Source organism: Urocampus carinirostris, chromosome 3, assembly GCF_059441175.1.
Source record: "Urocampus carinirostris isolate Australia breed hairy pipefish chromosome 3, RoL_Ucar_1.0, whole genome shotgun sequence".
In the NCBI taxonomy this organism is placed as follows: Eukaryota; Metazoa; Chordata; class Actinopteri; order Syngnathiformes; family Syngnathidae; genus Urocampus; species Urocampus carinirostris.
The window spans coordinates 52,947,708-52,960,433 of NC_142351.1; the positions used below are offsets into that span (position 1 = coordinate 52,947,708).

The window sequence follows — 12,726 nt, forward strand, 5'->3', positions numbered from 1 at the left end:
ATGTATCTTGGGAGCACAACAGCGGACTGCAAAAACAGTAATTAACGCAGCTCAAAACATCATCGGCTGCTCTCTGCCCAGTCTTGAGGACATTGCCGGCTTGCAGGATTATACATTTCCAATGACTTCTCACCCCGGCCCAAACCTCTTAGACTTGTTGCCCTCTGGTAGCTGTTACAGGGGCCTCAAAACAGGGAGAAACAGGCTCAGAGACAGTTTCTTTTCTAGGCCATCACCACCCTAAACGAGCACACAAAACTGTGAAAACATATCTTGCAACTTATTTGGGGGTTTGTTTTGTTTCGGATAAATGAATATATATATCTTGTGACTTATTTGTTTTTGTTACTGTCAAAAATGTCTTTGCACTTTCTATCATTGCAATATTGTCACAATGCACTATTGTTTTTCATTTGCAAATATTGAGCAATGATTCTAACTTAGAGCTGTCTTGTAAATATTTTTTCTGCCTTGTGTCCGTCAATTCATTCATTTTCTGCGCCGCCTATTCTCATATGGGTGCTGGAGCCCATCCTAGCTGATTGGGCAGGGGACACCCTCAACTGGTCGGCCTTATATCCGGATAGTCTTTTGTCCTTTTTTCTTTAACTCTTTATTACATGTATATCCTGGTGAACCATGTCTAATGTTGTCGCATACATCCTAAATTACTATACTAAAATGTATCTTACAATATTAATATCACTAAAAGAAGTTAGAACAAATCCAATCGTTCCCTTTGATTAAGAACTAGGGGTGAATGACAATGGGAATTTATGTATCGATCACATTCAGGTATATGCAGGGTATTACTGATTGATCCTGATGAGATATTAATACATTTTGTATAGTAATGTCATTAGATAGTTGAAGCCCCTTGCATGAGTTTATAATTATTATAAAAACGCACAGAATTGTAGGCATTTTTTTAATTAGATAAATAAAATTCTAACTTGGCATTCGTGATTCAGGAGACCTAATAACCAATTTCTCCCAAACTATTCATAGGATGACTACAGTCGCAAAATATTAAGGATGGCATATAACTAGTGATTAACTAGTGATATTATTCGCAAGTATAATATCAGTTTCCATTGCTACGCAGATGACACTCAACTCTATCTCCCGATGGAGGAATCTGCCACACTAAACTGTGGAACTTTGGAGGCCTGCCTCACTGAGATAAAAGAGTGGATGTCACTCAATTTCCTGCGTCTTAACCCTGAAAAGACTAAAATGTTAGTTATTGGTCCATCTAAGTCCCGTGACTTATTCTCTAAAACCGCAGTGAACTTGGACAATTGCCACATCACACAGAGTGACTCACTTAAAAATTTAGGTGTCATTTTCGACCCTGATCTGTCCTTTCAAACACATGTGAAGAAAATTACTAGAACCGCTTTCTTCCATCTCCGTAACATTGCTAAAATTCGTCCTATACTTTCTCAGTCGGATGCGGAAATCATAATTCATGCGTTTGTTACCTCCCGTCTCGACTACTGTAATGCACTACTTTCCGGTCTTCCGATGACCAGACTCAAGAGTCTTCAGCTGGTACAAAATGCTGCAGCGAGGCTTTTAACAAGGACAAAAAAGTATGATCACATCACCCCAATTTTGGCTAACCTGCATTGGCTCCCTGTTAGCCTAAGATGCGATTTTAAGGTTCTCCTACTACTATACAAAATCATACATGGACTTTCCCCCTCATATCTTTCAGATCTGATCTCCCCCTATGTCCCGGCCCGAAGCCTTCGTTCCGAGAGCGCCGGTCTCCTGGTGATCCCAAGAGCCAAGAAGTGTTCCGCTGGTTTGAGAGCGTTCTCCATCCGGGCACCGGTGTTGTGGAATGCTCTTCCCCCTGAGATCCGATCTGCAACCTCGGTGGAAATGTTTAAATCTAGGCTTAAAACTCACTTCTACTCTATAGCATACGACTAACCTAAACTTCTTATATGTAATAACTTGTGAAGCCCTTAGAGACTAATTATGATTAAGGGCTATACAAATAAAAATGACTTGACTTGACTATCTACAGTATTGGCTTTGATTATTCTAGATTCCCCCCGGCATTTTTCTGATATGATTGGCTAACAAAGATGAGACCGTCTTCTCACAATCACACCAAAGAACAATTCACAACCTCCTGTGATATTTTTTGTAAATTATATAGTCACAACGAAATCCAAGTTTTACCCACTCACCCCTGTAAAGAGATCCCAGCACCTGAGGAAAATCAACCAGCAAGAATGGTAAATGGACTGCATCTCAAGTGATACCTGAACTACCTGTAGTTTACGACGCCTGTTGATAGAAAATTACTAAATGTGCATTTTCTATTAAAACTTGAATAATCAAAAGAAAAATCAAACATTGTTCATCTTTTGTACTAAAAATGTTCAAATAAACAATCATAACCATACTTAACGTGTACACGATTGCAGTTTATCTTAAACTGATAAAGCTATCGGTGTGTAAGTGTGTGTGTGAATGGGTAAGTGTGAAGCACATTGTAAAGCGCTTTGGGAGGTCTTCATTGACTTGAAAAAGCGCTGTATAAATGCAGACCATTTACATTTAACTTTAGAGTAACCATGTATTATTTAGCGCCTCCCAGTGGTCAAAAGAAAAAAACCTTTATTCGTCAAAGAACAAACGATATTGATTTAAATTATAAGCAAAAAGACGCGAACTGTCATATACTGTAAATACTTGTCGGTCAAGAAGATTTTATTTAGTTGACATAAGAGTAGCCTCACCTAGAGGGAGCTAACATCGTTGTTGGTTATCTTGCTGCTATGGGAACCCAAAAACCTTACAGAGGAAAGGTAAAATTAAAAAAATTAAAAATTAAAAAAAAAATCATGGTGAATTTTGTTCACGCCAAGTCTCCGTAGTTGATAATCTTTGTGCTTTCTAGCCGCCGTTTTCTGTTGCGCTACACAGTACGATATCTACTCATCAAATAATACACATTTTCCCTTTAGCTGCATAAAATATAAATAGTACTGCTGTACAACAATTTCAAGTAGGTAACTAAAATACCTTCCATTGCACAATGTTTTGAAAATAATGTCAGCAGTGCAAATAAGATGCAACTATTATTGATCCAATTTGAAGGATATGTATGTATAACCTTACAATTCATTAACAGGATTATGTGTGCTAGATCTGCTAGTTAAAATGGTAAGACAGTATCGATCTGATCCAAGTACTCGCTCTGTATTGACAATATTGTTATTTGGATCAAACAGGAGCACCAAAATTGAACACAACAGTGTTGACAAGTTACTTCATGCAACCTCCCTGTGGGTATTGCACTGGCATGGCTGAATTAGAGTGCCTCATTGTCAGCTGTGAGTGCTTATGAGGAATAGAAAAGGAATGAGTGGACTGTTTTCAGGGGGTTAAAAACTATAAAAATACTATTACAGTAACACTACTAGAATACTGAAGAAATACTAAAACAATACTACAAAGCTATACATCAAATTGAAACAGGGGCCTAATGCATTATTTTGCTTTAAAACCAATTTGATGAAACAGATCCATTTTAAATACATATAAAAATATATAAACATGAAGCAGTCTGCATGTATATTTATTCATGAATGCAAATTAGAGAAATTGGAAAAGTCTGTAGGCCCCTGGCCAAATTTTTTAACCAAATGTGCAATGTTTGCCCACCATTGGTTTAAAACAACTTTGGCTGGATAAGCAATCAGGTAATTATATGTGCATAAATAAAGTGGAATTTATTATAAATTTTTACACCAAATGTTTTTTATACTGCACATTAAATGTCAAGTCATCGCCTGAAAGGTTTTTTACCAATAGATTTTGATTTTAGAATAAACTAGAAGAACACTGTCATCAACTGGACTTAGGAATTTTGCCCAGCTTTTATTTCCGAAGTCAACCATCTTTAAGAACAGATTCTCTTCCCAACCAAAATATGGTTCCCTTCTCATCGATTTGAGGACCTTGAAACATTTGACATATAACAAGCATAGGGTTCTTTGTCACGAGCCGACAGACGAAATAAAAATAAAAAAATCCCTACTGATACATTTTTGTACTTGGCATTTTCTGTGAATATAAGTTTGCGACTACAGTGATGTGTCCAACACAATCTGCTTTAAAAAAATGGAGCACACTTTTTTTTTCATACTCTGAATGTTGTTTTGGCCTTCAAAGTATCGGCGACCACTTCGCATTCAATACTTAGGAAAAGAGACCTGGCCTCACTGGAAAAATGTTTCTAGCAGCAGGAGAGCCATTCACATCACTGGATGTCTGAACGTTTCACAGCATGGTGTTCAACCCACAAATGTCCGTTTTGTGGGCCTCCTGCCCACCCTCTAGGGTCTTTTGGGGAGAAATGCCATACACTGGCAATGGTTTCACTTGGCCTGGCGCAGGCCGTAAAGCCACTTGATGACACGTGCGTTCCTCTCGATGACGGAGACGCCGTAGGGAACGCGCTCCTCGGCTTCTTCTTCTGCATCGTCGCCTTCCCAGCCAGAAGCGCCGCACTCCGACCCTGGGGCGCTGACGCTGCGGAAACGGCCGAGGGACACCATGTCTGAAGCCGAGCCGGCGAACTCCAGCAACTCTGTTGGGTCCAAACCGCACAGGTTGAAGAAGCGCTCTAGTTCCGTCCCGGCGCGGGAAAACTGCTCGCTCATGTCCGATTTGGAGCGGGTCAGGGACGGACGTTTCCTGCTGCGGGGGGAGCCGGAGAGAGGCGTGACGACCGGTGAGGGAGGGGGTTGGAGGGCGGCAGGAAACAGGGAGGCCGGTGCCTTATCCGGTTGTGGCGGGGCGGCGACGGGTTTGAGGGGAGAGGGCGCAGCTTTGGCGCGGAGAAGGAGCTGCGAGATGGCCGGGCGTAGTGGAAAATGGGGTTGCGCAACGAGAGGTTGAAGTGGCTGTCGAATGAAGAGTGGCGGGCGGTGGGGAGGCCTCGCGCAACTAGCTTGAGGAATGACGTCCACCCGCCGCACAGCACCGCCCGTCGGACCAGTTGGACTTTCCACCTGGGCGGCCTTCAGCTTTACCTATTCAGAAGAAAATGTACAGATGAATGGTTTCATATTCAAGAATGTGTGAATATTCAGAGCAAGGGAAGCCATCAACATCATGGGGGACTCTTCCCCAGGGGTCATCATCACCCTAGACAAGTGCACAAACCGAAAAACAGATACCTTGAGTCTTATTTGAGAATTTTTTGTTCCCAGCAGTTATTTCATTACACTAATAAACATAGATAGATAGATAGATACTTTATTCATCCCTGCAGGGAAATTCACATTTCCAGCAGCATCCCTAAGCTGAGAACAATACAATAATAAAGCAAAAGGAATACAATATACAAATACCCAATGTAACGTGCTAATACCCACTCTAGCGTGTTTATGTATAGAGTATTTAAATAGTGCTACATAAAAGACACACTGCAATAAAAGTACGGTAATATGCAATGTAGGGGGTGTGGTTTAATGTGGGCCTTTACTCCGCCAGCTGGAGTTAAAGACCCTCATGGCATGAGGAAGAAAAGATCTCTTCAGTCTGTCCGTGGTACAAGACAGTGACAGCAGTCTGTCGCTGAAGCTGCTCTTCTGTCTGGAAGACATGGGCCACTTTTTAAGCAGTACATTGTTATTTTTGCCTTTTCATTTTGACGATCTTAGGCAGCACGGTGGCGCAGTGGTTAGCGCGTGTGCAGTACAGTTCAAGTCATGGGAACCTCCTGCGTGGGTTGAAATCCAGCTCCAGACTTCCTGTGCGGAGTTTTTATGTTCTCCCCGTGCTTGCGTGGGTTTGCTCCGGGCACTCCGGTTTCCTCCCACATTCCAAAAAACATACATTTCAGGTGAATTGGCCGGTCCAAATTGTCCTTAGGTGTGAATGAGCGAGTGAGTTGTCTGTCCCTGTGTGCCCTGCGATTGGCTGGCAACCAGTTCAGGGTGTCCCCTGCCCACTGCCCGATGATTGCTGGGATGGGCTCCAGCACCCCCGCGACCCTACTGAGGATAAGCGGTGCAGCTAATGAGATGAGATTTTGACGATCTTATGTTTTCTCTTTAAAGGTGGGGTGCGTCGTTTTAGGTGTCCTTAAAAAGTTTATAGTCAAAAAAGTCTTAATGCACAACTGAGTTCATATTGCAGTTTTACGCCTTGTTTTCTATTGTGCCTGTCAGGTTTAATCTTTTATCACACAAGTTTGAGGCGGAACACATAAGGTTCGGAGAAAGGGGGCTGGCGGGAGTGCTGGAGAGAGACGTTGAGCTGCAAGTTTTTTAAGAAAATAAATATTTTTGTCAGTGGAGCACATAATGGTGAAAGTAAGAAAAGACCTGCTTCTAATAGAATCAACACGCCAACCCCAAACCAATAAAAGATAAAAAGTAAAAGTTTATCAGAGCGAGTCCAAGAAATACCGCCATCTTCTGGCTTAACATTATTGCAGCCTTAAGTCTTCAAATCCCGCACCCCACGTTTAAAGTCTTACTTGTTTAGCCTGGATTGCAATGTCTAATCTTGTTGCATGTATTTTATTTGGAATTTTATTTTTCAACTTTAAAATGCTGTTCCAAACAGGCTTTATCTTGTGGGTTATGAGCAACCAATTCTGCCATATGTAGAAATGCCTGCACATAAAATTGGTTTTGGTAAGAAGTGAGCCCATGTTTTTTTCGATGTACTGTTTACTTTGTTAACTTTATTATCACAGTTACTATAGTTGTTCTAAGTGTTTACCACATGCATGCCAATATCCCATTAGCTAAAGTAATGCAGAATTTTATGTAGACTTTATATATATAAAACTGGAAAAGTGGTTTCAACAGATCCCAGGAACCATACCCGAGTCTGAGGTTGAAACAGACACCAGGGGTGAGAAGATTTTCTATGATATACCGTATTTTCCGCACTACAAGGCGCACCTAAAAGCCTTTATTTTTTTCAAAAGCTGACCATGCGCCTTATAATACAGTGCACCTTATTTATGGAACAAAATTAATTCGCAAAGTCTTGCAACTAACTTGCAGCCGCCGACTAAATTTCCCCCCGAATGCAGAGTAGTCCTCGGTGTATGCTGGGATTTATTTACTGGCGTTTCATTGGCTAACCAATGTGTCAATCATCATTTGAATGGATAGCCATTGGCTAAAGTTATTCGGAGGTCAAGGGGAGGATCCTTTTTATCATTTACAGGCTGGCATTGGCTTGAACGGCGAAACAAAGCCTGCAATTGGCTAAAAAAGACATGTCAATCATCAGTTGAATCGATCACTATTGGCTAAAGTTATTCGGAGGTCAAGGGGCGGATCCTTTTTATCATTTACAGGCTGGCATTGGCTTAAACGGCAAAAAAAAGCCTGCAATTGGCCGAAAAAGATGAATGCGTATTGCACGTGGCTGACGGCATACAGAAATTCTCCTGGATTTACTAAACTCACGGATATAAGAGGACCACGGCTGCACATTATTATGAACACAATGACTTCGGTGGATTACTCTGGCTATATATATTATCCCTGTATCTTGTTTCAGACTGAACTCGATGTCTCTGTGATAAGCGGTGCAGATAATGGATGGAATGGAGTGTCTATTTTTAAATTAAACTCAATTCCAAGTGTTTATTGTCATATATACAGTAAAGTTGCGAGCGAAAAAGAAAATAGAAACTAAGGAATGGTTGGCATTTCTTGAATCCCAAGACTTTAACCTTCCGAATGATGGAACGATGCATTTGAGTGACATCGTACGGACACCGCATCCACACGTGTTCTCGACACGTATTTGCGTCTTTGCAAGCTTTGGGAATGTTAAGGGTGTAATAAGTTGGACTGAATTATCTGACTGTTTTGTCGACGTCGCCTTATAATCCGGTGCGTCTTATGTATGTCAAAAATAGGACCAAAAACTATTTTTTCGGGGTGCGCCCTATAACCCGGTGCGCCTTATAGTGCGGAATATACGGTACTAATATCTTCTTATATTCGTTTTCAAAGTATTAAAAGCATTTTACCTTTCTTTGTAATTAAATCAAATCCAAATGTATTTGTATAGCAATTTAAGAGACAACCAAGCGCAGCTTAAATTCCTGTTTAAAAACGTGTACAGTACATGTGAAAACAAATGCATATAACCAAGATAAAAGAAAAACTATTTAGGTTCAAACATTTAAAAGAAACACAAAAATAAATTCAATTTGGACAGAATAGTATAAGACATTGTGGGGAAAAAACAGATTCCTTGTTATTGGTGGGGGCATGTCCCCTCTGTTCAAGCCAAAACTACACCATTGGTATAGTAATTGACACAGTATTTCAGAATTAGGCAATGTTTAGTCTTACAAATATTTTTCCTCTCTTTTTAAGTCGATCTTAAAATGCACTGTATCTTAGTAGTGAAACCAGTTCACCTTGATGGGAGTAGAGCTGTGAGGTGAAGACGGCATTTCTGCGTCTGTCGGCAGAGGGGCGCCAGTGAGGGAATCTTTTGCAGCCGGCACGTCTCCAACATTGCTGATCAAACTGCTGAGATGCTGCAGATCCAGCTGAGAGGCCTCCCGCTGGTTCTTGGCCACGCCAGCCGTCCTCTTGGCGGGCCTGAGCGGGGTCCCGACGGGGCCCAGCAGAGGCTTGCGCGCTTCGGGTGGTCCGAGAGGCCGTTGCTTGCTAAGCGCCACTTGACTCTTCACATACTTTGCCTTATCGGCTTCCAGCCTCTCCACGGCGCTCTGTTTGGGACGGGCGGGCGGACTTTGCCGATAAAACTCGGGCCCCACAGGCCCTTTTGGTCGCAGGCGAGGAAACGTCGCCGATGTGGCCGGTCGGGCCGGCTGCCGGATGGCTTCGGCCGGCATTTTTGGGTGGCTTCTTGCTCACTGCTCCGATTGGCATTAAAAGTTGGAATAGCTTTTCTTCTTTTTGTTGGGCTGGATCATCTTCAGCAGAGCGCTGCGAAAGGGTCGATATCAACAATGGTTAAAGATGGTGTATGTGTAACGGGTGTAGTAATAACTTTTGTTTTATTGAAATTCCTGCTGAAATATGTGTATAGTTTTTGGTAAATGACCTGCAATGATGAGTCCAACAGTGCCATCTGCTGGTATGGGGTGGGGTTTGGTTTTGGCTTCTGACATGTGACCGAGAGGCGGGGTTTGTTGGCAGTCTTACCAGAGAGAACTGCAATGGTAAGACACATTTTTTGGTGCTCCACAAAAGAAGTTAATTTCAAACATTATAACCCCAGCTGACAAATCTCTCAACATGCACAGTAATGTGATTGATATTGTCAAGCTGTTTAGGTTTATTTTCGTTTTGTTTCTGTTTTACTAAATTATGAATTCCCCTTGTAGAAATCAAAGAGATCAAAGCCAGCAGAAAAGCTAATGTTGTGACTCATCCATTTGCAGGTAACTTGTACCCGTTTTTATACTCATTATTGTTTTTATTTCTATTTTCTCATATACATTAAAAAAGGATGATGTTGGTTAAAATTCAGACGAAAGAAAAATATGTTGAATCCATTGTAAACGTTAAAAATCCACTATACAATCTCTTGTTAAAAGTATCTTGTTAAAATGTAAAGATGTAAAAATGTATTGTGATATTCTAAAATGTATTTTCTGTAAAGTGAAAAGAAAGCTCTTTGATATGCTTTGTTGGCAGTCTTACCAGAGAGAACTGCAATGAGATCAAAGATATCAAAGCCAGCAGAAAAGCTAATGTTGTGACTCATCCATTTGCAGAAACTGTAATAATAAAAACCTCATCATCCAGTCCAGCGTGAATGTGGATCTTTGGTGGGTCACGTACACCGCGGTTACATATGTAACTTCAAAATATGGTATTCTACTTGCTGACATCTTCTGGCTGAAATAATCAGAGCAGCCTCAGTCAAGGTCCTTTTGTTAATTGTGCAAGTATGTGAAATTTTTCGTTTTTGGAACTTCGAATATTACTAAGCCCTCCCTGGGCCCCCTCCGCCTCATTTCATTCAGCATAATGCACTTTGTGGTTCTTTGAACTCAGTTGCCAATTGTTAACACATACTTAATAGAATAATTAATTAATAATAGAATAATTAATTTTAAAATGTTTAAAAGCAAGTGCTGAGGGTGACAGGTTGCTGGTGCTGTTCAAAGCTTGCATGAGGATAGTAGAGCTTGTGAGGGTGGGGAGTGAGGCGGGCGTGTGGTTTACGGTAAAAGTGGGTTTAAGGCAAGAAGGTGTCATGTGGCCTTTTGTATATGGACAGAGTGGGGTGGATCGTTTGAGGTGTCCTTAAAAAGTGGAAAGTGGAAAATTCTCTATTATGTGATAACAATGCCCAACTGAGTTCAAAGAGCACTTATAATTTTTTCCCACCGGGCCTATCTGCTTTTATCTTACTTTTAGCAAAGATTTCAAGCCGTTAACAGATAAAGTAGGAGGAAATGGGATTAAGGGCAGGGAGGCCTCGATGGTGACTTTATGCTCATCAACCGTAGTTTTTTTTTGTTGGTGAAGCATGAAAATGGTGAAAGCAAGAAAAGGCCTGTTTCAAGTAGGAGCCTGGAGGCCAAACCAAAAACCATGAACGATGAAAAAAAAAGGACTGGTACACGTCGAAAACAAATGCACATACTTGTACACAGATTATGAATGAGCGGATTAGGGCTGCAAAAATGACTAATGGCGGCAGAGAGTAAAAAGTTAAAAATTCCATAAATTCCATTAAGGTAGCACCTTTTGACCAAGAGAAGCGGATGCATGGCAGGATTGGGCAAAGTGAGTCAAAAATCACCCCTCCTTTTACACAGTCCTCACAAAAAATATTAAAATAATAATAATAATCAAATGGACGCAAAAGAATTTATAAAAAAATGTATACCTGTGTTTAATCACTTTGTTTTCTTATTTCTCTCACATATATGGTACCGTAACTAAAAATACTGTGATAACGAGATAAGACCTTAAGCCTTTTCATGTGTCATTTGTTTCCCTAGTGGCCTGGTGAATTGGATCTCACACTTCAGCGTATTATGAACTGACCGATAACGGATAATGGATAATGAATAAAGAAGACAGAACAATAACCCTTAAAAAATCCCCCCCACTTTACCGGTTCCCATTCAGGGTCGATTCCCATCGCATTCATAATCTACTTTGTGAGATTGTAAATAACCATGTCCCTAGCGGCGTGATGGTTAAAATTTGGTGCTCTTACCATTGTTTGATCCACGTTGCCAACATCCTTATGCAACAAAAAGTATCAACTGATCAATTATTGCTCAAATATGGTAACACAATTTATATTTTGTCTGAATATAAGGCGCACGCTGAAATTTCTGCATAACCTGTGTTTTGTGGGTGCGCCCTATGGTCCAGAAAATACGGGAATTCGTGTATCTTCAGAAACTGCATGGGGACCATGCAACACACCTGAAGCGTGACCATTAAGGCCAAGACAATTAGCCAGGTGCACCGTTCTTCCAACCTCGAGCTCGCCCATCTCCAAGTGCCGTGTGAATCTAGCAAGCTTCACCTTGCCACTCTCCAAACCTTAATGGTCATCATATCACCTCAAAATGCATCGGACAGGCATACCTGTCAACCTGTACGGTTTTGCCATACAGAGTGCGTTTATTATGCATTTTAAGTGTACGATGTACGAGAAAATCTCTAAGGAAAAACGCAATTTTCTCAATTATGGATACCACCTGGTATACACCGACTATCACGAAACGGTAGCCTCGATCTCTGTATCGTTTTTTCGTTGCAAACAAAGCGAGCGGTTGGATGTAGTGAAAGGAAGTCCGTCTCTGTCTAGAGAACCGGCTTTTTCGGCTCAACTCATTAAAAAGAGCCGGCTCTCAAACGGCTCACTTGCTTTGATGCATTATATTACGAATTATAATGTTGTATAAAGAAGTTAAGAAAAAAAGTATAAAATTAGAAAATGAAAAAAAAGACAGGTTTGTGGTTATCCCTTTAATCAGCATATTACCAACAATAATTTAGTGCAGAAAATGAATTCATACTTTAAATAAGAAAATGTATTATTCTACTTAATTATATTTGCATGTATTTTTTCCTTCTACAGTGAACGTCCAAGCTACTTCATTTTTTGAACTTTTTTTTATAATAAACCTCATTCAAGTCACAACAAAATGTTAATTAACAATATATATGATATAACGAAAACACATGTACAATATAACATTGTTTAACTACATAAGTAAACAGGTTTGAAAAAAAAAGGTGTAAGATTATTTTGTATTTCGTAAGGGAAAATACGACAGTTTGTAAGGGCATGGAGCAGGATTGTCACCTGCACGCTCGAAACGAACAACTACGCTAACAGAGAAGTCGCTCGTAAAAGCAAATGAAAGGAGCACTAACCCACGTAAAGACGTGTCGCCCAAGAAAGATTTCAGGAAAAAAAAGAAAACACCGTTGCGACATGCACCCGCTTGCCCTCGCCGATTCCTCCCTTCGAAAACCAAATGAGGAGTTTGTTTGAAAAGTTAAGAGAGCGCTCACCTCGACAAAAACGAAAGTGGTCAGCGTCTTGCAGTTTTGAGCTGTCTCGGAAGGAATTCGGACGTTTGCATTGAAGTCAGTGAAGTGGAGAACAGCAATCAGTCTAACCTGCTTGACGACTCCCGTGGGCCGGCTCAAGAACCGCCCACCCTATTGCTGATTGGTTTGTCTATATAAAACCCGGAAA

General features: G+C 40.9%; 1 protein-coding gene across 1 annotated transcript; it reads right to left on the reverse strand.

Annotated features, from left to right (window-relative positions):
* Positions 1-3,868: 3,868 nt before the first annotated feature.
* On the reverse strand, positions 3,869-12,704 carry LOC148370093 (protein FAM110A-like). Its single transcript, XM_088332428.1, has 3 exons — positions 12,540-12,704; positions 8,432-8,969; positions 3,869-5,060 (listed from the first exon to the last, which is right to left on the reverse strand). The coding sequence occupies exons 2-3, from the start codon at positions 8,873-8,875 to the stop codon at positions 4,404-4,406; spliced, it is 1,101 nt and encodes a 366-aa protein (XP_088188554.1). The 5' UTR covers positions 8,876-8,969; positions 12,540-12,704; the 3' UTR covers positions 3,869-4,403.
* Positions 12,705-12,726: the final 22 nt, after the last annotated feature.

Excerpts from the sequence above, each read along its gene's own strand:
- LOC148370093 (XM_088332428.1), bottom strand. The coding sequence starts at position 8,875 with ATGCCGGCCGAAGCCATCCGGCAGCCGGCCCGACCGGCCACATCGGCG. Across the intron at positions 5,061-8,431 it reads ACAGCTCTACTCCCATCAAG|GTAAAGCTGAAGGCCGCCCA; the intron begins GTGAACTGGTTT and ends TCTTCTGAATAG.